Source organism: Phalangium opilio, unplaced genomic scaffold (assembly GCF_054372755.1).
Source record: "Phalangium opilio isolate 3A_F unplaced genomic scaffold, DU_Popi_V2 ptg000038l_1, whole genome shotgun sequence".
NCBI classification, from domain to species: Eukaryota; Metazoa; Arthropoda; class Arachnida; order Opiliones; family Phalangiidae; genus Phalangium; species Phalangium opilio.
The window spans coordinates 1,097,015-1,125,000 of record NW_028324161.1 but is presented as its reverse complement, the minus strand read 5'-3'; the positions used below and the strand labels follow the sequence as shown (position 1 = coordinate 1,125,000).

Sequence of the window (27,986 nt, the reverse complement as noted above, 5' to 3'; positions counted from 1 at the left end):
TCGGCTCTTTTTCACGCAACCAGGGAAACTTTGCATAGGAAAACAGTTTACTTTAATGTATACGACCCAAAAGCCTTTCTTGTTACTGAAACCCGGCATCGAACCAGGGACCTTTAGATCTTCAGTCTAACGCTCTCCCAACTGAGCTAATACGGATCTTTTTCACGCAACCCGGGAAACTTTCCTTTGGAAATAAATTACTTTAAGATACACGATCCAAAAAGAATTCATATTGCCGAAACCCGGGATCTAACCCGGGACCTTTAGATCTTCATTCAACGCTTTCCCAACTGAGCTATTTCGGCTCTTCTTCATGCAACCAGGGAAACTTTCCTTTGGAAATAATTTACTTTAAGATACACGAACCAAAAAGATTTCATATTGCCGAAACCCGGGACCTTTAGATCTTCAGTCTAACGCTCTACCAACTGAGCTATTTCGGCTCTTTTTCATGCAACAAGGGAAACTTTCCTTTGGAAAACAGCTTACTTTAATGTACACGACCCATAACGCTTTCGTGTTGCCGAAACCCGGGATCGAACCAGGGACCTTTAGATCTTCAGTCTAACGCTCTCCCAACTGAGCTAATTCGGCTCTTTTTCACGCAACCAGGGAAACTTTCCTTTGGAAATAATTTACTTTAAGATACACGATCCAAAAAGATTTCATATTGCCGAAACCCGGGATCGAACCAGGGACCTTTAGATCTTCAGTCTAAAGGCCTGTCCAGACTGACACATTTTGCAAGTTCGCATCTTCGCTTTGCTTGTTTGCAAGATAGCACTACTGTCCACATTGGGTTTTCGCTACATTGCGTCCTCACCTCGCGAAAATACAAATTTCTTGCGACTAGGCCAAGAATTTCGCGCCTTCGCGAGAAAAGCACCAATCACAGACAAGAGGAAGGGTGGGGCGATTAGTTTCGTTTTTCTCTTTGGACAACGTCGATGGAGAATGGCAGATGGGGCAATGATTGCTCAAACTGTATTGGCTCTCAGAATTGGTAAAGCAAAATTTTTGCGTGTATCAGAACAGAAGTGCAAATGTTTTTCGTGATCTGTTGCAAAGATGCGAATAGACGAAGGCGCGACTACGCGAACGCGAGTTCAATGTGGACAAAGCTTTACGCTCTCCCAACTGAGCTATTTCGGCTCTTTTTCAAGCAACCAGGGAAACTTTGCTTAGGAAAACAGTATACTTTAATGTATACGACCCAAAAGCCTTTCTTGTTGCCGAAGCCCGGGATCGAACCAGGGACCTATAGATCTTCAGTGTAACGCTCTCCCAACTGAGCTATTTCGGCTCTTTTTCATGCAACCAGGGAAACTTTCCTTTGGAAATAATTTATTTTAAGATACACGATCCAAAAATATTTCATATTGCCGAAACCCGGGATCGAACCAGGGACCTTCAGATCTTCAATCTAACACTCTCCCAACTGAGCTATTTCGGCTTTTTTTCACGCAACCAGGGAAACATTGCATAGGTAAACAGTTTACTTTAATGTATACGACCCAAAAGCCTTTCTTGTTGCCGAAACCCGGGATCGAACCAGGGACCTTCAGATCTTCAGTCTAACGTTCTCCTAACTGAGCTATTTCGGCTTTTTTCGTGCAACCAGGGAAACTTTCCTTTGGAAATAATTTACTTTAAGATACACGATCCAAAAACATTTCATATTGCCGAAACCCGGGATCGAACCAGGGACCTTTAGATCTTCAGTCTAACGCTCTCCCAACTGAGCTATTTCGGCTCTATTTCACGCAACCAGGGAAACATTGCATAGGAAAACAGTTTACTTTAATGTATACGACCCAAAAGCCTTTCTTGTTGCCGAAACCCGGGATCGAACCAGGGACCTTTAGATCTTTAGTCTAACGCTCTCCCAACTGAGCTCTTTCGGCTCTTTTTCATGCAACCAGGGAAACTTTCCTTTGGATATAATTTACTTTAAGATACACGATGCAAAAAGATTTCATATTGCCGAAACCTGGGATCGAACCAGGGACCTTTAGATTTTCAGTCTAACGCTCTCCCAACTGAGCTATTTCGGCTCTTTTTCACGCACCCAGGGAAACATTCCATAGGAACACAGTTTACTTTAATGTATACGACCCAAAAGCCTTTCTTGTTGCCGAAACCCGGGATCGAACCAGGGACCTTTAGATCTTCAGTCTAACGCTCTCCCAACTGAGCTAATTCGGCTCTTTTTCACGCAACCAGGGAAACTTTCCTTTGGAAATAATTTACTTTAAGATACACGATCCAAAGGATTTCATATTGCCGAAACCCGGGATCGAACCAGGGACCTTTAGATCTTCATTCAACGCTCTCCCAACTGAGCTATTTTGGCTCTTTTTCACTCAACCAGGGAAACTTTGCTTTGGAAATAATTTACTTTAAGATACACGAACCAAAAAGATTTCATATTGCCGAAACCCGGGACCTTTAGATCTTCAGTCTAACGCTCTCCCAACTGAGCTATTTCGGCTCTTTTTCATGCAACCAGGGAAACTTTCCTTTGGAAACCAGCTTACTTTAATGAACACGACCCATAACGCTTTCGTGTTGCCGAAACCCGGGATCGAACCAGGGACCTTTGGATCTTCAGTCTAACTCTCTTCCAACTGAGCTATTTCGGCTCTTTTTCACGCAACCAGGGAAACTTTGCTTAGGAAAGCAGTTTACTTTAATGTATACGACCCAAAAGCCTTTCTTGTTGCCGAAACCCGGGATCGAACCAGGCACCTTCAGATCTTCAGTCTAACGCTATCCCAACTCAGCTATTTCGGCTCTTCTTCATGCAACCAGGGAAACTTTCCTTTGTAAATAATTTACTTTAAGATACACGAACCAAAAAGATTTCATATTGCCGAAACCCGGGACCTTTAGATCTTCAGTCTAACTCTTTCCCAACTGAGCTATTTCGGCTCTTTTTCATGCAACCAGGGAAACTTTCCTTTGGAAAACAGCTTACTTTAATGAACACGACCCATAACGCTTTCGTGTTGCCGAAACCCGGGATCGAACAAGGGACCTTTGGATCTTCAGTCTAACTCTCTTCCAACTGAGCTATTTCGGCTCTTTTTCACGCAACCAGGGAAACTTTGCTTAGGAAAGCAGTTTACTTTAATGTATACGACCCAAAAGCCTTTCTTGTTGCCGAAATCCGGGATCGAACCAGGGACCTTCAGATCTTCAGTCTAACGCTATCCCAACTCAGCTATTTCGGCTCTTCTTCATGCAACCAGGGAAACTTTCCTTTGTAAATAATTTACATTAAGATACACGAACCAAAAAGATTTCATATTGCCGAAACCCGGGACCTTTAGATCTTCAGTCTAACGCTTTCCCAACTGAGCTATTTCGGCTCTTTTTCATGCAACCAGGGAAACTTTCCTTTGGAAAACAGCTTACTTTAATGAACACGACCCATAACGCTTTCGTGTTGCCGAAACCCGGGATCGAACAAGGGACCTTTGGATCTTCAGTCTAACTCTCTTCCAACTGAGCTATTTCGGCTCTTTTTCACGCAACCAGGGAAACTTTGCTTAGGAAAACATTTTACTTTACTGTACACTACCCAAAAGCCTTTCTTCTTGCCGAAACCCGGGATCGAACAAGGGACCTTTAGATCTTCAGTCTAACGCTCTCCCAACTGAGCTATTTCGGCTCTTCTTCATGCAACCAGGGAAACTTTCCTTTGGAAATAATTTACTTTAAGATGCACGATCCAAAAAGATTTCATATTGCCGAAACCCGGGACCTTTAGATCTTCAGTCTAACGCTCTTCCAACTGAGCTATTTCGGCTCTTTTTCACGCAACCAGGGAAACTTTGCTTAGGAAATCATTTTACTTTAAGATACACGATCCAAAAAGATTTCATATTGCCGAAACCCAGGATCGAATCATGGACCTTTAGATCTTCAATCTAACACTCTCCCAACTGAGCTATTTCGGCTCTTTTTCACGCAACCAGGGAAATTTTGCATAGGAAAACAGTTTACTTTAATGTATACGACCCAAAATCCTTTCTTGTTACTGAAACCCGGCATCGAACCAGGGACCTTTAGATCTTCAGTCTAACGCTCTCCCAACTGAGCTAATACGGATCTTTTTCACACAACCCGGGAAACTTTCCTTTGGAAATAAATTACTTTAAGATACACGATCCAAAAAGAATTCATATTGCCAAAACCCGGGACCTTTAGATCTTCATTCAACGCTTTCCCAACTGAGCTATTTCGGCTCTTCTTCATGCAACCAGGGAAACTTTCCTGTGGAAATAATTTACTTTAAGATACACGAACCAAAAAGATTTCATATTGCCGAAACCCGGGACCTTTAGATCTTCAGTCTAACGCTCTACCAACTGAGCTATTTCGGCTCTTTTTCATGCAACCAGGGAAACTTTGCTTTGGAAATAATTTACTTTAAGATACACGAACCAAAAAGATTTCATATTGCCGAAACCCGGGACCTTTAGATCTTCAGTCTAACGCTCTCCCAACTGAGCTATTTCGGCTCTTTTTCATGCAACCAGGGAAACTTTCCTTTGGAAAACAGCTTACTTTAATGAACACGACCCATAACGCTTTCGTGTTTCCGAAACCCGGGATCGAACCAGGGACCTTTGGATCTTCAGTCTAACTCTCTTCCAACTGAGCTATTTCGGCTCTTTTTCACGCAACCAGGGAAACTTTGCTTAGGAAAACATTTTACTTTACTGTATACTACCCAAAAGCCTTTCTTCTCTCCGAAACCCGGGATCGAACAAGGGACCTTTAGATCTTCAGTCTAACGCTCTCCCAACTGAGCTATTTCGGCTCTTCTTCATGCAACCAGGGAAACTTTCCTTTGGAAATAATTTACTTTAAGATGCACGATCCAAAAAGATTTCATATTGCCGAAACCCGGGACCTTTAGATCTTCAGTCTAACGCTCTCCCAACTGAGCTATTTCGGCTCTTTTTCATGCAACCAGGGAAACTTTTCTTTGGAAAACAGCTTACTTTAATGAACACGACCCATAACGCTTTCGTGTTGCCGAAACCCGGGATCGAACAAGGGACCTTTAGATCTTCAGTCTAACGCTCTTCCAACTGAGCTATTTCGGCTCTTTTTCACGCAACCAGGGAAACTTTGCTTAGGAAATCATTTTACTTTACTGTATACTACCCAAAAGCCTTTCTTTTTGCCGAGACCCGGGATCGAACCAGGGAACTTTAGATCTTCAATCTAACACTCTCCCAACTGAGCTATTTCGGCTCTTTTTCACGCAACCAGGGAAACTTTGCATAGGAAAACAGTTTACTTTAATGTATACGACCCAAAAGCCTTTCTTGTTACTGAAACCCGGCATCGAACCAGGGACCTTTAGATCTTCAGTCTAACGCTCTCCCAACTGAGCTAATACGGATCTTTTTCACGCAACCCGGGAAACATTCCTTTGGAAATAAATTACTTTAAGATACACGATCCAAAAACATTTCATATTGCCGAAACCCGGGATCGAACCAGGGACCTTTAGATCTTCAGTCTAACGCTCTCCCAACTGAGCTATTTTGGCTCTTTTTCACTCAACCAGGGAAACTTTGCTTTGGAAATAATTTACTTTAAGATACACGAACCAAAAATATTTCATATTGCCGAAACCCGGGACCTTTAGATCTTCAGTCTAACGCTCTCCCAACTGAGCTATTTCGGCTCTTTTTCATGCAACCAGGGAAACTTTTCTTTGGAAAACAGCTTACTTTAATGAACACGACCCATAACGCTTTCGTGTTGCCGAAACCCGGGATCGAACCAGGGACCTTTGGATCTTCAGTCTAACTCTCTTCCAACTGAGCTATTTCGGCTCTTTTTCACGCAACCAGGGAAACTTTGCTTAGGAAAACATTTTACTTTACTGTATACTACCCAAAAGCCTTTCTTCTCTCCGAAACCCGGGATCGAACAAGGGACCTTTAGATCTTCAGTCTAACGCTCTCCCAACTGAGCTATTTCGGCTCTTCTTCATGCAACCAGGGAAACTTTCCTTTGGAAATAATTTACTTTAAGATGCACGATCCAAAAAGATTTCATATTGCCGAAACCCGGGACCTTTAGATCTTCAGTCTAACGCTCTCCCAACTGAGCTATTTCGGCTCTTTTTCATGCAACCAGGGAAACTTTCCTTTGGAAAACAGCTTACTTTAATGAACACGACCCATAACGCTTTCGTGTTGCCGAAACCCGGGATCGAACAAGGGACCTTTAGATCTTCAGTCTAACGCTCTTCCAACTGAGCTATTTCGGCTCTTTTTCACGCAACCAGGGAAACTTTGCTTTGGAAATAATTTACTTTAAGATACACGATCCAAAAAGATTTCATATTGCCGAAACCCGGGATCGAACCAGGGACCTTTAGATCTTCAGTCTAAAGGCCTGTCCAGACTGACACATTTTGCAAGTTCGCATCTTCGCTTTGCTTGTTTGCAAGATAGCACTACTGTCCACATTGGGTTTTCGCTACATTGCGTCCTCACCTCGCGAAAATACAAATTTCTTGCGACTAGGCCAAGAATTTCGCGCCTTCGCGAGAAAAGCACCAATCACAGACAAGAGGAAGGGTGGGGCGATTAGTTTCGTTTTTCTCTTTGGACAACGTCGATGGAGAATGGCAGATGGGGCAATGATTGCTCAAACTGTATTGGCTCTCAGAATTGGTAAAGCAAAATTTTTGCGTGTATCAGAACAGAAGTGCAAATGTTTTTCGTGATCTGTTGCAAAGATGCGAATAGACGAAGGCGCGACTACGCGAACGCGAGTTCAATGTGGACAAAGCTTTACGCTCTCCCAACTGAGCTATTTCGGCTCTTTTTCAAGCAACCAGGGAAACTTTGCTTAGGAAAACAGTTTACTTTAATGTATACGACCCAAAAGCCTTTCTTGTTGCCGAAGCCCGGGATCGAACCAGGGACCTATAGATCTTCAGTGTAACGCTCTCCCAACTGAGCTATTTCGGCCCTTTTTCATGCAACCAGGGAAACTTTCCTTTGGAAATAATTTATTTTAAGATACACGATACAAAAATATTTCATATTGCCGAAACCCGGGATCGAACCAGGGACCTTCAGATCTTCAATCTAACACTCTCCCAACTGAGCTATTTCGGCTTTTTTTCACGCAACCAGGGAAACATTGCATAGGTAAACAGTTTACTTTAATGTATACGACCCAAAAGCCTTTCTTGTTGCCGAAACCCGGGATCGAACCAGGGACCTTCAGATCTTCAGTCTAACGTTCTCCTAACTGAGCTATTTCGGCTTTTTTCGTGCAACCAGGGAAACTTTCCTTTGGATATAATTTACTTTAAGATACACGATCCAAAAAGATTTCATATTGCCGAAACCCGGGATCGAACCAGGGACCTTTAGATTTTCAGTCTAAAGCTCTCCCAACTGAGCTATTTCGGCTCTTTTTCACGCACCCAGGGAAACATTGCATAGGAACACAGTTTACTTTAATGTATACGACCCAAAAGCCTTTCTTGTTGCCGAAACCCGGGATCGAACCAGGGACCTTTAGATCTTCAGTCTAACGCTCTCCCAACGGAGCTAATTCGGCTCTTTTTCACGCAACCAGGGAAACTTTCCTTTGGAAATAATTTACTTTAAGATACACGATCCAAAAACATTTCATATTGCCGAAACCCGGGATCGAACCAGGGACCTTTAGATCTTCAGTCTAACGCTCTCCCAACTGAGCTATTTCGGCTCTATTTCACGCAACCAGGGAAACATTGCATAGGAAAACAGTTTACTTTAATGTATACGACCCAAAAGCCTTTCTTGTTGCCGAAACCCGGGATCGAACCAGGGACCTTTAGATCTTCAGTCTAACGCTCTCCCAACTGAGCTCTTTCGGCTCTTTTTCATGCAACCAGGGAAACTTTCCTTTGGATATAATTTACTTTAAGATACACGATGCAAAAAGATTTCATATTGCCGAAACCTGGGATCGAACCAGGGACCTTTAGATTTTCAGTCTAATGCTCTCCCAACTGAGCTATTTCGGCTCTTTTTCACGCACCCAGGGAAACATTCCATAGGAACACAGTTTACTTTAATGTATACGACCCAAAAGCCTTTCTTGTTGCCGAAACCCGGGATCGAACCAGGGACATTTAGATCTTCAGTCTAACGCTCTCCCAACTGAGCTAATTCGGCTCTTTTTCACGCAACCAGGGAAACTTTCCTTTGGAAATAATTTACTTTAAGATACACGATCCAAAGGATTTCATATTGCCGAAACCCGGGATCGAACCAGGGACCTTTAGATCTTCATTCAACGCTCTCCCAACTGAGCTATTTTGGCTCTTTTTCACTCAACCAGGGAAACTTTGCTTTGGAAATAATTTACTTTAAGATACACGAACCAAAAAGATTTCATATTGCCGAAACCCGGGACCTTTAGATCTTCAGTCTAACGCTCTCCCAACTGAGCTATTTCGGCTCTTTTTCATGCAACCAGGGAAACTTTCCTTTGGAAACCAGCTTACTTTAATGAACACGACCCATAACGCTTTCGTGTTGCCGAAACCCGGGATCGAACCAGGGACCTTTGGATCTTCAGTCTAACTCTCTTCCAACTGAGCTATTTCGGCTCTTTTTCACGCAACCAGGGAAACTTTGCTTAGGAAAACATTTTACTTTACTGTACACTACCCAAAAGCCTTTCTTCTTGCCGAAACCCGGGATCGAACAAGGGACCTTTGGATCTTCAGTCTAACTCTCTTCCAACTGAGCTATTTCGGCTCTTTTTCACGCAACCAGGGAAACTTTGCTTAGGAAAGCAGTTTACTTTAATGTATACGACCCAAAAGCCTTTCTTGTTGCCGAAATCCGGGATCGAACCAGGGACCTTCAGATCTTCAGTCTAACGCTATCCCAACTCAGCTATTTCGGCTCTTCTTCATGCAACCAGGGAAACTTTCCTTTGTAAATAATTTACATTAAGATACACGAACCAAAAAGATTTCATATTGCCGAAACCCGGGACCTTTAGATCTTCAGTCTAACGCTCTTCCAACTGAGCTATTTCGGCTCTTTTTCACGCAACCAGGGAAACTTTGCTAAGGAAATCATTTTACTTTAAGATACACGATCCAAAAAGATTTCATATTGCCGAAACCCGGGATCGAATCATGGACCTTTAGATCTTCAATCTAACACTCTCCCAACTGAGCTATTTCGGCTCTTTTTCACGCAACCAGGGAAATTTTGCATAGGAAAACAGTTTACTTTAATGTATACGACCCAAAATCCTTTCTTGTTACTGAAACCCGGCATCGAACCAGGGACCTTTAGATCTTCAGTCTAACGCTCTCCCAACTGAGCTAATACGGATCTTTTTCACACAACCCGGGAAACTTTCCTTTGGAAATAAATTACTTTAAGATACACGATCCAAAAAGAATTCATATTGCCAAAACCCGGGATCGAACCCGGGACCTTTAGATCTTCATTCAACGCTTTCCCAACTGAGCTATTTCGGCTCTTCTTCATGCAACCAGGGAAACTTTCCTTTGGAAATAATTTACTTTAAGATACACGAACCAAAAAGATTTCATATTGCCGAAACCCGGGACCTTTAGATCTTCAGTCTAACGCTCTACCAACTGAGCTATTTCGGCTCTTTTTCATGCAACCAGGGAAACTTTGCTTTGGAAATAATTTACTTTAAGATACACGAACCAAAAAGATTTCATATTGCCGAAACCCGGGACCTTTAGATCTTCAGTCTAACGCTCTCCCAACTGAGCTATTTCGGCTCTTTTTCATGCAACCAGGGAAACTTTCCTTTGTAAAACAGCTTACTTTAATGAACACGACCCATAACGCTTTCGTGTTTCCGAAACCCGGGATCGAACCAGGGACCTTTGGATCTTCAGTCTAACTCTCTTCCAACTGAGCTATTTCGGCTCTTTTTCACGCAACCAGGGAAACTTTGCTTAGGAAAACATTTTACTTTACTGTATACTACCCAAAAGCCTTTCTTCTCTCCGAAACCCGGGATCGAACAAGGGACCTTTAGATCTTCAGTCTAACGCTCTCCCAACTGAGCTATTTCGGCTCTTCTTCATGCAACCAGGGAAACTTTCCTTTGGAAATAATTTACTTTAAGATGCACGATCCAAAAAGATTTCATATTGCCGAAACCCGGGACCTTTAGATCTTCAGTCTAACGCTCTCCCAACTGAGCTATTTCGGCTCTTTTTCATGCAACCAGGGAAACTTTCCTTTGGAAAACAGCTTACTTTAATGAACACGACCCATAACGCTTTCGTGTTGCCGAAACCCGGGATCGAACAAGGGACCTTTAGATCTTCAGTCTAACGCTCTTCCAACTGAGCTATTTCGGCTCTTTTTCACGCAACCAGGGAAACTTTGCTTAGGAAATCATTTTACTTTACTGTATACTACCCAAAAGCCTTTCTTTTTGCCGAGACCCGGGATCGAACCAGGGAACTTTAGATCTTCAATCTAACACTCTCCCAACTGAGCTATTTCGGCTCTTTTTCACGCAACCAGGGAAACTTTGCATAGGAAAACAGTTTACTTTAATGTATACGACCCAAAAGCCTTTCTTGTTACTGAAACCCGGCATCGAACCAGGGACCTTTAGATCTTTAGTCTAACGCTCTCCCAACTGAGCTAATACGGATCTTTTTCACGCAACCCGGGAAACTTTCCTTTGGAAATAAATTACTTTAAGATACACGATCCAAAAAGAATTCATATTGCCGAAACCCGGGATCGAACCCGGGACCTTTAGATCTTCATTCAACGCTTTCCCAACTGAGCTATTTCGGCTCTTCTTCATGCAACCAGGGAAACTTTCCTTTGGAAATAATTTACTTTAAGATACACGAACCAAAAAGATTTCATATTGCCGAAACCCGGGACCTTTAGATCTTCAGTCTAACGCTCTACCAACTGAGCTATTTCGGCTCTTTTTCATGCAACAAGGGAAACTTTCCTTTGCAAAACAGCTTACTTTAATGTACACGACCCATAACGCTTTCGTGATGCCGAAACCCGGGATCGAACCAGGGACCTTTAGATCTTCAGTCTAACGCTCTCCCAACTGAGCTAATTCGGCTCTTTTTCACGCAACCAGGGAAACTTTCCTTTGGAAATAATTTACTTTAAGATACACGATCCAAAATGATTTCATATTGCCGAAACCCGGGATCGAACCAGGGACCTTTAGATCTTCAGTCTAACGCTCTCCCAACTGAGCTATTTCGGCTCTTTTTCAAGCAACCAGGGAAACTTTGCTTAGGAAAACAGTTTACTTTAATGTATACGACCCAAAAGCCTTTCTTGTTGCCGAAGCCCGGGATCGAACCAGGGACCTATAGATCTTCAGTGTAACGCTCTCCCAACTGAGCTATTTCGGCTCTTTTTCATGCAACCAGGGAAACTTTCCTTTGGAAATAATTTATTTTAAGATACACGATCCAAAAATATTTCATATTGCCGAAACCCGGGATCGAACCAGGGACCTTCAGATCTTCAATCTAACACTCTCCCAACTGAGCTATTTCGGCTTTTTTTCACGCAACCAGGGAAACATTGCATAGGTAAACAGTTTACTTTAATGTATACGACCCAAAAGCCTTTCTTGTTGCCGAAACCCGGGATCGAACCAGGGACCTTCAGATCTTCAGTCTAACGTTCTCCCAACTGAGCTATTTCGGCTTTTTTCGTGCAACCAGGGAAACTTTCCTTTGGATATAATTTACTTTAAGATACACGATCCAAAAAGATTTCATATTGCCGAAACCCGGGATCGAACCAGGGACCTTTAGATTTTCAGTCTAAAGCTCTCCCAACTGAGCTATTTCTGCTCTTTTTCACGCACCCAGGGAAACATTGCATAGGAACACAGTTTACTTTAATGTATACGACCCAAAAGCCTTTCTTGTTGCCGAAACCCGGGATCGAACCAGGGACCTTTAGATCTTCAGTCTAACGCTCTCCCAACTGAGCTAATTCGGCTCTTTTTCACGCAGCCAGGGAAACTTTCCTTTGGAAATAATTTACTTTAAGATACACGATCCAAAAACATTTCATATTGCCGAAACCCGGGATCGAACCAGGGACCTTTAGATCTTCAGTCTAACGCTCTCCCAACTGAGCTATTTCGGCTCTATTTCACGCAACCAGGGAAACATTGCATAGGAAAACAGTTTACTTTAATGTATACGACCCAAAAAAGCCTTTCTTGTTGCCGAAACCCGGGATCGAACCAGGGACCTTTAGATCTTCTGTCTAACGCTCTCCCAACTGAGCTATTTCGGCTCTTTTTCATGCAACCAGGGAAACTTTCCTTTGGATATAATTTACTTTAAGATACACGATGCAAAAAGATTTCATATTGCCGAAACCTGGGATCGAACCAGGGACCTTTAGATTTTCAGACTAATGCTCTCCCAACTGAGCTATTTCGGCTCTTTTTCACGCACCCAGGGAAACATTCCATAGGAACACAGTTTACTTTAATGTATACGACCCAAAAGCCATTCTTGTTGCCGAAACCCGGGATCGAACCAGGGACCTTTAGATCTTCAGTCTAACGCTCTCCCAACTGAGCTAATTCGGCTCTTTTTCACGCAACCAGGGAAACTTTCCTTTGGAAATAATTTACTTTAAGATACACGATCCAAAGGATTTCATATTGCCGAAACCCGGGATCGAACCAGGGACCTTTAGATCTTCATTCAACGCTCTCCCAACTGAGCTATTTTGGCTCTTTTTCACTCAACCTGGGAAACTTTGCTTTGGAAATAATTTACTTTAAGATACACGAACCAAAAAGATTTCATATTGCCGAAACCCGGGACCTTTAGATCTTCAGTCTAACGCTCTCCCAACTGAGCTATTTCGGCTCTTTTTCATGCAACCAGGAAACTTTCCTTTGGAAACCAGCTTACTTTAATGAACACGACCCATAACGCTTTCGTGTTGCCGAAACCCGGGATCGAACCAGGGACCTTTGGATCTTCAGTCTAACTCTCTTCCAACTGAGCTATTTCTGCTCTTTTTCACGCAACCAGGGAAACTTTGCTTAGGAAAGCAGTTTACTTTAATGTATACGACCCAAAAGCCTTTCTTGTTGCCGAAACCCGGGATCGAACCAGGGACCTTCAGATCTTCAGTCTAACGCTATCCCAACTCAGCTATTTCGGCTCTTCTTCATGCAACCAGGGAAACTTTCCTTTGTAAATAATTTACTTTAAGATACACGAACCAAAAAGATTTCATATTGCCGAAACCCGGGACCTTTAGATCTTCAGTCTAACGCTTTCCCAACTGAGCTATTTCGGCTCTTTTTCATGCAACCAGGGAAACTTTCCTTTGGAAAACAGCTTACTTTAATGAACACGACCCATAACGCTTTCGTGTTGCCGAAACCCGGGATCGAACAAGGGACCTTTGGATCTTCAGTCTAACTCTCTTCCAACTGAGCTATTTCGGCTCTTTTTCACGCAACCAGGGAAACTTTGCTTAGGAAAACATTTTACTTTACTGTACACTACCCAAAAGCCTTTCTTCTTGCCGAAACCCGGGATCGAACAAGGGACCTTTAGATCTTCAGTCTAACGCTCTCCCAACTGAGCTATTTCGGCTCTTCTTCATGCAACCAGGGAAACTTTCCTTTGGAAATAATTTACTTTAAGATGCACGATCCAAAAAGATTTCATATTGCCGAAACCCGGGACCTTTAGATCTTCAGCCTAACGCTCTTCCAACTGAGCTATTTCGGCTCTTTTTCACGCAACCAGGGAAACTTTGCTTAGGAAATCATTTTACTTTACTGTATACTACCCAAAAGCCTTTCTTTTTGCCGAAACCCGGGATCGAACCAGGGACCTTTAGATCTTCAGTCTAACGCTCTCCCAACTGAGCTATTTCGGCTCTTTTTCATGCAACCAGGGAAACTTTCCTTTGGAAATAATTTACTTTAAGATACACGATCCAAAAAGATTTCATAATGCCGAAACCCGGGATCGAATCATGGACCTTTAGATCTTCAATCTAACACTCTCCCAACTGAGCTATTTCGGCTCTTTTTCACGCAACCAGGGAAATTTTGCATAGGAAAACAGTTTACTTTAATGTATACGACCCAAAATCCTTTCTTGTTACTGAAACCCGGCATCGAACCAGGGACCTTTAGATCTTCAGTCTAACGCTCTCCCAACTGAGCTAATACGGATCTTTTTCACACAACCCGGGAAACTTTCCTTTGGAAATAAATTACTTTAAGATATACGATCCAAAAAGAATTCATATTGCCAAAACCCGGGATCGAACCCGGGACCTTTAGATCTTCATTCAACGCTTTCCCAACTGAGCTATTTCGGCTCTTCTTCATGCAACCAGGGAAACTTTCCTTTGGAAATAATTTACTTTAAGATACACGAACCAAAAAGATTTCATATTGCCGAAACCCGGGACCTTTAGATCTTCAGTCTAACGCTCTACCAACTGAGCTATTTCGGCTCTTTTTCATGCAACCAGGGAAACTTTCCTTTGGAAAACAGCTTACTTTAATGTACACGACCCATAACGCTTTCGTGTTGCCGAAACCCGGGATCGAACCAGGGACCTTTAGACCTTCAGTCTAACGCTCTCCCAACTGAGCTAATTCGGCTCTATTTCACGCAACCAGGGAAACTTTCCTTTGGAAATAATTTACTTTAAGATACACGATCCAAAAAGATTTCATATTGCCAAAACCCGGGATCGAACCAGGGACCTTTAGATCTTCATTCAACGCTCTCCCATCTGAGCTATTTCGGCTCTTTTTCACTCAACCAGGGAAACTTTGTTTAGGAAAGCAGTTTACTTTAATGTATACGACCCAAAAGCCTTTCTTGTTGCCGAAACCCTGGATCGAACCAGGGACCTTCAGATCTTCAGTCTAACGCTCTCCCAACTGAGCTAATACGGATCTTTTTCACACAACCCGGGAAACTTTCCTTTGGAAATAAATTTCTTTAAGATATACGATCCAAAAAGAATTCATATTGCCAAAACCCGGGATCGAACCCGGGACCTTTAGATCTTCATTCAACGCTTTCCCAACTGAGCTATTTCGGCTCTTCTTCATGCAACCAGGGAACTTTCCTTTGGAAATAATTTACTTTAAGATACACGAACCAAAAAGATTTCATATTGCCGAAACCCGGGACCTTTAGATCTTCAGTCTAACGCTCTACCAACTGAGCTATTTCGGCTCTTTTTCATGCAACCAGGGAAACTTTCCTTTGGAAAACAGCTTACTTTAATGTACACGACCCATAACGCTTTCGTGTTGCCGAAACCCGGGATCGAACCAGGGACCTTTAGACCTTCAGTCTAACGCTCTCCCAACTGAGCTAATTCGGCTCTATTTCACGCAACCAGGGAAACTTTCCTTTGGAAATAATTTACTTTAAGATACACGATCCAAAAAGATTTCATATTGCCAAAACCCGGGATCGAACCAGGGACCTTTAGATCTGTGGGAGAGCGGGAGGAATTGGAGTCTGAACCGGCCGATTATCGACTGAAAAAATAATCGTAGGTTCTGGGAGGCGGCAAAATAACGCGACAGCGGGTTAAAATAATAACAAAACAAAACAAATTTATTTAAACGACTGAATGTTGATTTACTACTACAAATTAAAAGTTCAAAAAGGGCAGTAGCAAGGAGTTTAGTTTCGCGTTAACTCGCGATCAAAAATTTATACACCCGCAGGTTGGAATAAAACTCAAAAACTGACCACACAAAGGTACACTTTCAAGTTTTTCTCTCTTTCGAGGGAAAACGTGTGCGTCATGGGTTTTTTCGGGTTTTCGTGGTGCTCCTGCATTTGGAAGCCTTGGTAAGGTACGGTGTTGTTGAACTCTTGAGAGAGGGGATTGGAGAATTACCGGCCCATCGTACAACAGCGTTTATGTCAACAAAGGGGTTGGGGGATTAAGAGAGCTTCCAAATGCAGGTGTGCAACTTTGGGGACTAAAAACTCAAAAAATACCGCGTAAGAAAAAATACAAATGAAACTAAAAAAAAACAAAAATTAATGACGACAAAGTTTGTCAATTATGTGGATAATTGCTCGAAATAAAAATTGATTATAATATTTAACACACTCCCCCGCCTTGAGCAATGCTCAAAGTAGGGTTCAATTGGCAATTTCCAAATTATACAACAATTTAATGGGCCTTTTCATCTTGGTCCCATTCGCTAACCTTAACATGCAAGATCTGACAATATTATCGCGGCCCCTAAACAGTTCATCTATGACCGCGATTTTCCAACAGAGACGGGGCATCCTGTTCTCTTCTACTATGACGACATCTCCCACCTTTAGTTCTGGGGTCGACTTAACTCTACTTAGATGATGAGCGTTTCTCAGCTCAAGGAGATATTCTCGCTTCCAACGGGTCCATAGTCGTTCCAACAAGGCTTGTTGGTGTTTATATCGGATTCTAATGTCCTCTCGCGTGACGGGCTGAATATCTTTTTCTGAGAATTTTCTCGATGGCAACACAGTTAACCGGCCACCAACCAGGAAGTGGGCGGGGCTCAGTGGGATTGGGTCCCCAACCTCTTGGGACATGAAAGTTATCGGCCTGGAATTTATAGTGGCCTCAACTTCCGCTAAAATTGTGGATAATTCGACATTTGATAGGCTAGCAGATCCTAAAGTTTGTTTCAATGAGTTTTTGACAGATCGCACTAGCCTTTCATAAAAACCGCCAACCCAAGGGGCTCGGTCTATAATAAACCGCCAACGGATTTTTAAATCAGTGAAGTAGTTAATTACTTCCGGATTCCGCATGTTTGCGAAAATTTCTTTTAAGTCTGTGTTCGCGCGTTTAAAACTTTTGGCGTTATCCGAGTAAATAATGCTCGGAATGGATCTACGAGCGGCGAATCTGCGAAACGCGAGTAAAAAACACTCGGCCGACATATTTTCCGCGAATTCAAGGTGAATACAGCGCGTGACCGCGCACGTAAACAAAACGAGGTAACACTTTTCACCCGTTTTATTGTAAATCGGTCCAGCGTAATCTAGACCTATGACACTGAAAGGTGGAGCGGGAGTGGTTCTCTCCTCCGGAAGGGGAGCCATTCTGGCGGTACAGGGCTTCGCGCGAAACCGTCGGCAGAGAATGCAACCAGCAACTATTCTTTTGACAAGTTGACGCGCGCGTACTATCCAGTAGGTTTCCCGTAAACCCACAAGTACGTCATTCACCCCGGCGTGATACAACCGCGCGTGGCACTTTTGAGCGAGTAGCTCAGAAAACCGATGGTTGTTTGGAAGAATCCAGGGATGGGTCTCCCTGTATGTTAGGGATTTAGTCTTCAATCTTCCTCCTACCACGAGTAGGCCAGCATTGTCTAGTTTGGGATCTAGACTACGGATTGGGGATTCCTGTTCTACTTCTTGACCAGCCTTCAACCTTTTTATTTCTGAGTGGAATACATCTTTTTGGGTGATTTTCACCCATAAGAGTTCGGAATCGCGTATTTCTTCGGCCGTTAAGGGTCCCTTTGGCTTTTCCCCGCGACCGATACGGATGAAGCGCATTACGTAGGCAGTAATGCGAAATATCTTGGTGATTGAACTGAATGCGTTTAGATTTAAAGGCGGATCTGTTTTGATGGCGGTGGACACAACTCCTTGAGCGGCTAGGCGAGCTTCTGTTTTCATTTCATCTAAGACTTCCGTCGGGAATGGCTCTGGATTAGGATTTTGACCGAATGGAATTTTGCAGTTCGGTTCGTATAAGTATTGTGGTCCACGCCACCATTTGGAATTGTTTAAGAGGTCTTCCGCGCTTCGTCCCCGTGTTGGCAAGTCTGCCGGATTATCCCTTGTTGGGCAATAATTCCAAGTATTTGGATCGGAGTTAGCTTGAATTTCGCGTATGCGATTCGAGACAAAGGGGCGCCAGGTGTTTGACTTGTCTTTTATCCAACTCAGTACAATAGTTGAATCAGTCCACATGTGAACTGCTTCCGGCTTATTTATGAGAGCGCGCGTGACGCTTTTAGCTAAGCGAACGCCTAAGACCGCACCCATCAATTCTAGCCTGGGAATGGATAACTTGTTTATCGGGGAAACTCTGGTTTTGGCGGCAACCAGACTGGTCTGTATTTTTCCATCTTTTGTTTGACAACGCAGGTAAACAACCGCGGCGAAGCCTCTTTCGCTCGCGTCTACGTAACAGTGCAATTCTGACGTAACGCGATTATTTTCTGGAATTCCGGAGAAATAAAACCGAGGGATTTGTAATTTGCGGAGTGATGCAATCTCAGCACACCAGTTGTTGAACGGACTTGCTAATTCTTCCGGAAGTGGGTCATCCCACTGTAACTTGCGTTTCTTCTGTTTGTCTTGCCACTCCCACAGCTGCTGATAAAGGAATTTGGCGCGAACTGTGAAAGGTGAAAGGAGGCCCAGCGGGTCGTAAATTCTCGCGAGGGATCTTAATACCCATCTTTTGGTTTCTTGTTTTTCTAAGAGGAATTGCAACAAATTGTTGACCTCAAAACTTAGAGTGTCTTCTTGACTATTCCAAATTAATCCGAGGACCTTCAGTTCTCCTGGATTGGAAAGATTATGAGTGGCGCTTTCTGGGGGTGGATCCTTCTCTCCCCATAACTTTCTGAGCTCTGGTGAATTCGTATTCCATTTACGGAGATTCATTCCGGCTTTACTAATTATGAATTTGCTCTCCTCGGTGATTTTATGCGCCTTCTCTACGTTTGCGGCTCCAGCCAGTAAATCGTCGACGTACAGGCTTAATTTTAGGATTTTGCAGGTCTCCTCGAACTCGGCTTCAAATTTACTGATATGAAATTGTAGCGTTGCTACCAAAAGGAATGGACTACAGGTGGCTCCGAACGGTACCCGAGAGATTCGGTAGGTTTTTAGTTCGGCTTTCCTCGGGTTGGTGATGTCTGAGGTCCAAAGAAATCGGAGGGCATCCCTGTCACTAGGGTTTACAGATATTTGGAGAAAAGCCTTCTCGATATCACTGGAGAAGGCGACGCGATGCTCTCGGAAACGAATGAGAACTTGGATAAGCTCGGGATTAAGGTTTGGGCCCGACTCTAGGACATCGTTGAGGGACGGCGAGTTTTGGCTATGGGACGAGGCGTCGTAGACAACACGGACTTTGGTTGTGACGCTGTTCTCCCTGACGACAGCGCGGTGGGGAAGATAATACGCTAGTTTTGGGACTGCAAACGGGTCTACTTCCTCGATTATTCCCTCTTGAAGTTGGCTTCTCAGAATATCATCGTATTCTCTCAATAAAACTGGATTAGATGCTAACTTGTTTAGCAGGTTGGTTGTTCGTTTCTTTGCCACGGCGAAATTATCGCTGAGAGTATCCTTGTTTGGTTTCCAGGGTAGTTGGATTTCATAGCGATTGTTGTCAAATTTTACTGTTTTGTTAAAGGATTCTTGGACGTCGTCCTGGAGGGGTTTTTCTAGTTCTTCGGGTTTGACTCCCATAATTTCTAGGTCCCAAAAGGCGCGTAATTGACGCGAGACAAGTTCTTCCTCCGAGACGCGTTCCGCCGCTACTCTCATTACCGTCACGGAATTTACGCTGACTACCGACCGACTCACGCTTAACTCAGCAGGACCTTGGATGGTCCATCCCAAAATCGTCTCGATCGCGGCTGTTGATTTCCCGAGACGTTCGTGTCGGTCTCTCGCGACTTCCCAATAGAAATCCGACCCGATTAGCACTTCGATTGACGCGTGATCATACTGACGACCGGTACGCGGTTCATCGGCCATAACTAGACCTTTACTTTGCATTTTTTGCACAATTTCGCCACTGGGTATTGAAACAACCGATCCGCATATTTGCGGGGTTTCAAACGCGATAACGGGAATTGAAATTGTAGGATCATGAATATTGCACAATACTACGCGAACTTTCCTTCTTTTGGAATAAACGGGAGTGTCGCTACCGAAATGATTAATACGGAGAGGTTCTTCTCCGATGACCTCTAATTGGAGACGGCGCGAATCTTCTTCTTTAATGAAAGATAACTGGCTTCCGCTATCTAATAAACAGCGGAGTTGACTGGAGGTTTGACCGTTAGGACTTTTTACGGTAGCTAGCGCGGTCTGGAGTAATATGACGCTCGAGCTATTAGAAATCGCGGACACGATATTCGCGGGAGGGTTTTCTCTTGGTTGTTCATCTGGAGTGTCCACCGATTTTGGCTCCGTGCTTTGACCTCTATCTTGGTCCTTGTTAAAGCAAAGGGTGAAATGATGCTTTCTCTTACACCATTTGCACTGTCTTACTCTAGCGCGGCAATCATTAGTTCTATGACCTTCGCGTAGACAGTTAAAACATCGACGTTTACTCATCACTATATCGCGTCTTTCGTCTGGACTATGTTTAGTGCATTCGGTCGTGAAGTGACTAGTTACGTCACAGAAAAGACAAAACTTTTGGCTTGAGGTAACGCTCAGAGCAGAGAAACTGCCTTTCGGTCGGGATTCGGGACGGGAATGGCTACCTCTAGCGTCAGACTGGCTTCTTTTGGATTCGCTGTCTGTCTTTCTAGACCTAGTCAGAGCCGCGGCTCTCTCTCTACTCGAGACTTCACGCAGTAGAAATTCGCATAAGTCATCTAAATCCCAATCTTCGCTATCATCAAACTTTCGGTTAAACGCTATAACTATGTCTTCCGGAATTAAGTCCATTAAAACGGGCGTAAGTAGCGCGCTGTAACTACTCGTGGATACTCCTAAATTTTCTAGGCTCCTAATCTGGATTTCGCAATTATCATATAGAACTCTTAACGCGGCGACGTCGCTTGAGTCTTTAACTTTAGTCATGCTTGTTAAACATTTCATGTGAGCGCCTATGATATCTTTTTTCCTACCAAATTGCTTTTCAAGGACTTTTATGGCTGAATCATAGTTTAAACCCGTTGGCTGTAAGCCTCTGATCGCCCTAGCGGCTTTGCCTTCAAGATAGGAACGTAAATAGGTAAACTTAACTGCTGGGTCCAGGTCTGCTCGGTGAACTGCGGCATCAAACTGGCTCCAAAATTCTTGCCCGTTCGCGGAATCGCCGTGGAACTTTTTTATCTCCAGAACTGGTAATTTCACCAAAGGAGTTTGGGATTGGCAGGAGGACCCGCACGATGACGACCGATCTTCTTCGGCGGCAGCTTGGTTGTTTCCGTTGCCGTGGGATCTTTCTCCACCACGTTGAATAAGTTTGCTGGCTTTGAACTTACAGGAGATAATTCTTTCGTGGCACTCCTCGGTCTTGAGAATTTCGGCTTCTATCAGCGAGTCGTCTATTAGATCCTGGATTTGGTCGTTCATAAGGAGTAGTTTCCTTTCTTTTTCTTTAAGCTGCATTAGCTTCTCCTCGATCATAGCTAAATCCGGCGTTCTTTTCTTTGTTTCCTCATCAATAGTCCTTATCACGTTTGTTGTACTAGACCGTAACGCGCCTCGCGCTTTTACTAACTTGTCTACGTCTACGGGTGTCACGTTTGCCATAATTAACTTTGTTCGAAATTAATTAGTTCATCTAAAGATTTCCCGGGTTTCGGCACCAAAAATGTGGGAGAGCGGGAGGAATTGGAGTCTGAACCGGCCGATTACCGACTGAAAAAATAATCGTAGGTTCTGGGAGGCGGCAAAATAACGCGACAGCGGGTTAAAATAATAACAAAACAAAACAAATTTATTTAAACGACTGAATGTTGATTTACTACTACAAATTAAAAGTTCAAAAAGGGCAGTAGCAAGGAGTTTAGTTTCGCGTTAACTCGCGATCAAAAATTTATACACCCGCAGGTTGGAATAAAACTCAAAAACTGACCACACAAAGGTACACTTTCAAGTTTTTCTCTCTTTCGAGGGAAAACGTGTGCGTCATGGGTTTTTTCGGGTTTTCGTGGTGCTCCTGCATTTGGAAGCCTTGGTAAGGTACGGTGTTGTTGAACTCTTGAGAGAGGGGAGGGGAGAATTACCGGCCCATCGTACAACAGCGTTTATGTCAACAAAGGGGTTGGGGGATTAAGAGAGCTTCCAAATGCAGGTGTGCAACTTTGGGGACTAAAAACTCAAAAAATACCGCGTAAGAAAAAATACAAATGAAACTAAAAAAAAACAAAAATTAATGACGACAAAGTTTGTCAATTATGTGGATAATTGCTCGAAATAAAAATTGATTATAATATTTAACAAGATCTTCATTCAACGCTCTCCCATCTGAGCTATTTCGCCTCTTTTTCACTCAACCAGGGAAACTTTGTTTAGGAAAGCAGTTTACTTTAATGTATACGACCCAAAAGCCTTTCTTGTTGCCGAAACCCTGGATCGAACCAGGGACCTTCAGATCTTCAGTCTAACGCTATCCCAACTCAGCTATTTCGGCTCTTCTTCATGCAACCAGGGAAACTTTCCTTTGGAAATAATTTACTTTAAGATACACGAACCAAAAAGATTTCATATTGCCGAAACCCGGGACCTTTAGATCTTCAGTCTAACGCTCTCCCAACTGAGCTATTTCGGCTCTTTTTCATGCAACCAGGGAAACTCTCCTTTGGAAATAATTTACTTTAAGATACACGATCCAAAAAGATTTCATATTGCCGAAACCCGGGATCGAATCAAGGACCTTTAGATCTTCAATCTAACACTCTCCCAACTGAGCTATTTCGGCTCTTTTTCACGGAACCAGGGAAACTTTGCATAGGAAAACAGTTTACTTTAAAGTATACGACCCAAAAGCCTTTCTTGTTGCCGAAACCCGGGATCGAACCAGCGACCTTTAGATCTTCAGTCTAACGCTCTCCCAACTGAGCTATTTCGGCTCTTTTTCATGCAACCAGGGAAACTTTCCTTTGGAAATAATTTACTTTAAGGTACAGGATCCAAAAAGATTTCATATTGCCGTAACCCGGGATCGAACCAGGGACCTTTAGATCTTCAGTCTAACGCTCTCCCAACTGAGATATTTCGGCTCTTTTTCATGCAACCAGGGAAACTTTCCTTTGGAAATAATTTACTTTAAGATACACGATCCAAAAAGATTTCATATTGCCGAAACCCGGGATCGAATGAAGGACCTTTAGATCTTCAATCTAACACTCTCCCAACTGAGCTATTTCGGCTCTTTTTCACGCAACCAGGGAAACTTTGCATAGGAAAACAGTTTACTTTAATGTATACGACCCAAAAGCCTTTCTTGTTACTGAAACCCGGGATCGAACCAGGGACCTTTAGATCTTCAGTCTAACGCTCTCCCAACTGAGCTAATTCGGATCTTTTTCACGCAACCAGGGAAACTTTCCTTTGGAAATAATTTACTTTAAGATACACGAACCAAAAAGATTTCATATTGCCGAAACCCGGGACCTTTAGATCTTCAGTCTAACGCTCTCCCAACTGAGCTATTTCGGCTCTTTTTCATGCAACCAGGGAAACTTTCCTTTGGAAATAATTTACTTTAAGGTACAGGATCCAAAAAGATTTCATATTGCCGTAACCCGGGATCGAACCAGGGACCTTTAGATCTTCAGTCTAACGCTCTCCCAACTGAGATATTTCGGCTCTTTTTCATGCAACCAGGGAAACTTTCCTTTGGAAATAATTTACTTTAAGATACACGATCCAAAAAGATTTCATATTGCCGAAACCCTGGATCGAATGAAGGACCTTTAGATCTTCAATCTAACACTCTCCCAACTGAGCTATTTCGGCTCTTTTTCACGCAACCAGGGAAACTTTGCATAGGAAAACAGTTTACTTTAATGTATACGACCCAAAAGCCTTTCTTGTTACTGAAACCCGGGATCGAACCAGGGACCTTTAGATCTTCAGTCTAACGCTCTCCCAAGTGAGCTAATTCGGATCTTTTTCACGCAACCAGGGAAACTTTCCTTTGGAAATAATTTACTTTAAGATACACGATCCAAAAAGATTTCATATTGCCGAAACCCGGGATCGAACCCGGGACCTTTAGATCTTCATTCAACGCTTTCCCAACTGAGCTATTTCGGCTCTTCTTCATGCAACCAGGGAAGCTTTCCTTTGGAAATAATTTACTTTAAGATACACGAACCAAAAAGATTTCATATTGCCGAAACCCGGGACCTTTAGATCTTCAGTCTAACGCTCTACCAACTGAGCTATTTCGGCTCTATTTCATGCAACCAGGGAAACATTGCATAGGAACACAGTTTACTTTAATGTATACGACCCAAAAGCCTTTCTTGTTGCCGAAACCCGGGATCGAACCAGGGACCTTTAGATCTTCAGTCTAACGCTCTCCCACCTGAGCTATTTCGGCTCTTTTTCACGCAACCAGGGAAACTTTCCTTTGGAAATAATTTACTTTAACATACACGATCCAAAAAGATTTCATATTGCCGAAACCCGGGATCGAACCAGGGACCTTTAGATCTTCCTTCAACGCTCTCCCAACTGAGCTATTTTGGCTCTTTTTCACTCAACCAGGGAAACTTTGCTTTGGAAATAATTTACTTTAAGATACACGAACCAAAAAGATTTCATATTGCCGAAACCCGGGACCTTTAGATCTTCAGTCTAACGCTCTCCCAACTGAGCTATTTCGGCTCTTTTTCATGCAATCAGGGAAACTTTCCTTTGGAAACCAGCTTACTTTAATGAACACGACCCATAACTCTTTCGTGTTGCCGAAACCCGGGATCGAACCAGGGACCTTTGGATCTTCAGTCTAACTCTCTTCCAACTGAGCTATTTCGGCTCTTTTTCACGCAACCAGGGAAACTTTGCTTAGGAAAGCAGTTTACTTTAATGTATACGACCCAAAAGCCTTTCTCGTTGCCGAAACCCGGGATCGAACCAGGGACCTTCAGATCTTCAGTCTAACGCTATCCCAACTCAGCTATTTCGGCTCTTCTTCATGCAACCAGGGAAACTTTTCTTTGTAAATAATTTACTTTAAGATACACGAACCAAAAAGATTTCATATTGCCGAAACCCGGGACCTTTAGATCTTCAGTCTAACGCTCTCCCAACTGAGCTATTTCGGCTCTTTTTCATGCAACCAGGGAAACTTTCCTTTGGAAAACAGCTTACTTTAATGAACACGACCCATAACGCTTTCGTGTTGCCGAAACCCGGGATCGAACCAGGGACCTTTGGATCTTCAGTCTAACTCTCTTCCAACTGAGCTATTTCGGCTCTTTTTCACGCAACCAGCGAAACTTTGCTTAGGAAAACATTTTACTTTACTGTATACTACCCAAAAGCCTTTCTTCTTGCCGAAACCCGGGATCGAACAAGGGACCTTTAGATCTTCAGTCTAACGCTCTCCCAACTGAGCTATTTCGGCTCTTCTTCATGCAACCAGGGAAACTTTCCTTTGGAAATAATTTACTTTAAGATGCACGATCCAAAAAGATTTCATATTGCCGAAACCCGGGACCTTTAGATCTTCAGTCTAACGCTCTTCCAACTGAGCTATTTCGGCTCTTTTTCACGCAACCAGGGAAACTTTGCTTAGGAAATCATTTTACTTTACTGTATACTACCCAAAAGCCTTTCTTTTTGCCGAAACCCGGGATCGAACCAGGGACCTTTAGATCTTCAGTCTAACGCTCTCCCAACTGAGCTATTTCGGCTCTTTTTCATGCAACCAGGGAAACTTTCCTTTGGAAATAATTTACTTTAAGATACACGATCCAAAAAGATTTCATATTGCCGAAACCCGGGATCGAATGAAGGACCTTTAGATCTTCAATCTAACACTCTCCCAACTGAGCTATTTCGGCTCTTTTTCACGCAACCAGGGAAACTTTGCATAGGAAAACAGTTTACTTTAATGTATACGACCCAAAAGCCTTTCTTGTTACTGAAACCCGGGATCGAACCAGGGACCTTTAGATCTTCAGTCTAACGCTCTCCCAACTGAGCTAATTCGGATCTTTTTAACGCAACCAGGGAAACTTTCCTTTGGAAATAATTTACTTTAAGATACACGATCCAAAAAGATTTCATATTGCCGAAACCCGGGATCGAACCCGGGACCTTTAGATCTTCATTCAACGCTTTCCCAACTGAGCTATTTCGGCTCTTCTTCATGCAACCAGGGAAGCTTTCCTTTGGAAATAATTTACTTTAAGATACACGAACCAAAAAGATTTCATATTGCCGAAACCCGGGACCTTTAGATCTTCAGTCTAACGCTCTACCAACTGAGCTATTTCGGCTCTATTTCATGCAACCAGGGAAACATTGCATAGGAACACAGTTTACTTTAATGTATACGACCCAAAAGCCTTTCTTGTTGCCGAAACCCGGGATCGAACCAGGGACCTTTAGATCTTCAGTCTAACGCTCTCCCAACTGAGCTATTTCGGCTCTTTTTCATGCAACCAGGGAAACTTTCCTTTGGATATAATTTACTTTAAGATACACGATCCAAAAAGATTTCATATTGCCGAAACCTGGGATCGAACCAGGGACCTTTAGATTTTCAGTCTAATGCTCTCCCAACTGAGCTATTTCGGCTCTTTTTCACGCACCCAGGGAAACATTCCATAGGAACACAGTTTACTTTAATGTATACGACCCAAAAGCCTTTCTTGTTGCCGAAACCCGGGATCGAACCAGGGACCTTTAGATCTTCAGTCTAACGCTCTCCCAACTGAGCTAATTCGGCTCTTTTTCACGCAACCAGGGAAACTTTCCTTTGGAAATAATTTACTTTAAGATACACGATCCAAAAAGATTTCATATTGCCGAAACCCGGGATCGAACCAGGGACCTTTAGATCTTCCTTCAACGCTCTCCCAACTGAGCTATTTTGGCTCTTTTTCACTCAACCAGGGAAACTTTGCTTTGGAAATAATTTACTTTAAGATACACGAACCAAAAAGATTTCATATTGCCGAAACCCGGGACCTTTAGATCTTCAGTCTAACGCTCTCCCAACTGAGCTATTTCGGCTCTTTTTCATGCAATCAGGGAAACTTTCCTTTGGAAACCAGCTTACTTTAATGAACACGACCCATAACTCTTTCGTGTTGCCGAAACCCGGGATCGAACCAGGGACCTTTGGATCTTCAGTCTAACTCTCTTCCAACTGAGCTATTTCGGCTCTTTTTCACGCAACCAGGGAAACTTTGCTTAGGAAAGCAGTTTACTTTAATGTATACGACCCAAAAGCCTTTCTCGTTGCCGAAACCCGGGATCGAACCAGGGACCTTCAGATCTTCAGTCTAACGCTATCCCAACTCAGCTATTTCGGCTCTTCTTCATGCAACCAGGGAAACTTTCCTTTGTAAATAATTTACTTTAAGATACACGAACCAAAAAGATTTCATATTGCCGAAACCCGGGACCTTTAGATCTTCAGTCTAACGCTCTCCCAACTGAGCTATTTCGGCTCTTTTTCATGCAACCAGGGAAACTTTCCTTTGGAAAACAGCTTACTTTAATGAACACGACCCATAACGCTTTCGTGTTGCCGAAACCCGGGATCGAACCAGGGACCTTTGGATCTTCAGTCTAACTCTCTTCCAACTGAGCTATTTCGGCTCTTTTTCACGCAACCAGGGAAACTTTGCTTAGGAAAGCAGTTTACTTTAATGTATACGACCCAAAAGCCTTTCTCGTTGCCGAAACCCGGGATCGAACCAGGGACCTTCAGATCTTCAGTCTAACGCTATCCCAACTCAGCTATTTCGGCTCTTCTTCATGCAACCAGGGAAACTTTCCTTTGTAAATAATTTACTTTAAGATACACGAACCAAAAAGATTTCATATTGCCGAAACCCGGGACCTTTAGATCTTCAGTCTAACGCTCTCCCAACTGAGCTATTTCGGCTCTTTTTCATGCAACCAGGGAAACTTTCCTTTGGAAAACAGCTTACTTTAATGAACACGA

At 43.1% G+C, this 27,986-nt stretch overlaps 1 protein-coding gene and 16 non-coding genes across 17 annotated transcripts; all 17 read right to left on the bottom strand.

Annotated features, from left to right (window-relative positions):
- Positions 1-1,680: 1,680 nt before the first annotated feature.
- On the bottom strand, positions 1,681-1,753 carry TRNAF-GAA (transfer RNA phenylalanine (anticodon GAA)). The gene has a single exon. It is a non-coding gene; the product is annotated as a tRNA-Phe (tRNA).
- Positions 1,754-1,831: 78 nt separating this feature from the next.
- On the bottom strand, positions 1,832-1,904 carry TRNAF-AAA (transfer RNA phenylalanine (anticodon AAA)). Its single transcript has one exon. It is a non-coding gene; the product is annotated as a tRNA-Phe (tRNA).
- A 77-nt stretch (positions 1,905-1,981) lies between these two features.
- On the bottom strand, positions 1,982-2,054 carry TRNAF-GAA (transfer RNA phenylalanine (anticodon GAA)). Its single transcript has one exon. It is a non-coding gene; the product is annotated as a tRNA-Phe (tRNA).
- Positions 2,055-5,496: 3,442 nt separating this feature from the next.
- On the bottom strand, positions 5,497-5,569 carry TRNAF-GAA (transfer RNA phenylalanine (anticodon GAA)). The gene has a single exon. It is a non-coding gene; the product is annotated as a tRNA-Phe (tRNA).
- A 1,815-nt stretch (positions 5,570-7,384) lies between these two features.
- On the bottom strand, positions 7,385-7,457 carry TRNAF-GAA (transfer RNA phenylalanine (anticodon GAA)). Its single transcript has one exon. It is a non-coding gene; the product is annotated as a tRNA-Phe (tRNA).
- A 228-nt stretch (positions 7,458-7,685) lies between these two features.
- On the bottom strand, positions 7,686-7,758 carry TRNAF-GAA (transfer RNA phenylalanine (anticodon GAA)). The gene has a single exon. It is a non-coding gene; the product is annotated as a tRNA-Phe (tRNA).
- Positions 7,759-7,986: 228 nt separating this feature from the next.
- TRNAF-GAA (transfer RNA phenylalanine (anticodon GAA)) lies at positions 7,987-8,059 on the bottom strand. The gene has a single exon. It is a non-coding gene; the product is annotated as a tRNA-Phe (tRNA).
- Positions 8,060-10,634: 2,575 nt separating this feature from the next.
- TRNAF-AAA (transfer RNA phenylalanine (anticodon AAA)) lies at positions 10,635-10,704 on the bottom strand. Its single transcript has one exon. It is a non-coding gene; the product is annotated as a tRNA-Phe (tRNA).
- Positions 10,705-11,222: 518 nt separating this feature from the next.
- Positions 11,223-11,295, bottom strand: TRNAF-GAA (transfer RNA phenylalanine (anticodon GAA)). The gene has a single exon. It is a non-coding gene; the product is annotated as a tRNA-Phe (tRNA).
- Positions 11,296-12,124: 829 nt separating this feature from the next.
- Positions 12,125-12,197, bottom strand: TRNAF-GAA (transfer RNA phenylalanine (anticodon GAA)). The gene has a single exon. It is a non-coding gene; the product is annotated as a tRNA-Phe (tRNA).
- A 230-nt stretch (positions 12,198-12,427) lies between these two features.
- On the bottom strand, positions 12,428-12,500 carry TRNAF-GAA (transfer RNA phenylalanine (anticodon GAA)). Its single transcript has one exon. It is a non-coding gene; the product is annotated as a tRNA-Phe (tRNA).
- Positions 12,501-13,894: 1,394 nt separating this feature from the next.
- On the bottom strand, positions 13,895-13,967 carry TRNAF-GAA (transfer RNA phenylalanine (anticodon GAA)). The gene has a single exon. It is a non-coding gene; the product is annotated as a tRNA-Phe (tRNA).
- Positions 13,968-16,222: 2,255 nt separating this feature from the next.
- Positions 16,223-21,601, bottom strand: LOC149682363 (uncharacterized). Its single transcript, XM_089834191.1, has one exon. The coding sequence runs from the start codon at positions 21,599-21,601 to the stop codon at positions 16,223-16,225; it is 5,379 nt and encodes a 1,792-aa protein (XP_089690317.1).
- Positions 21,602-24,328: 2,727 nt separating this feature from the next.
- On the bottom strand, positions 24,329-24,401 carry TRNAF-GAA (transfer RNA phenylalanine (anticodon GAA)). The gene has a single exon. It is a non-coding gene; the product is annotated as a tRNA-Phe (tRNA).
- A 1,245-nt stretch (positions 24,402-25,646) lies between these two features.
- On the bottom strand, positions 25,647-25,719 carry TRNAF-GAA (transfer RNA phenylalanine (anticodon GAA)). The gene has a single exon. It is a non-coding gene; the product is annotated as a tRNA-Phe (tRNA).
- A 666-nt stretch (positions 25,720-26,385) lies between these two features.
- Positions 26,386-26,458, bottom strand: TRNAF-GAA (transfer RNA phenylalanine (anticodon GAA)). Its single transcript has one exon. It is a non-coding gene; the product is annotated as a tRNA-Phe (tRNA).
- A 77-nt stretch (positions 26,459-26,535) lies between these two features.
- On the bottom strand, positions 26,536-26,608 carry TRNAF-GAA (transfer RNA phenylalanine (anticodon GAA)). Its single transcript has one exon. It is a non-coding gene; the product is annotated as a tRNA-Phe (tRNA).
- Positions 26,609-27,986: the final 1,378 nt, after the last annotated feature.

Bases quoted from the DNA above. Each gene is read 5' to 3' on its own strand.
- LOC149682363 (XM_089834191.1), bottom strand. From the start codon at position 21,601: ATGGCAAACGTGACACCCGTAGACGTAGACAAGTTAGTAAAAGCGCGA.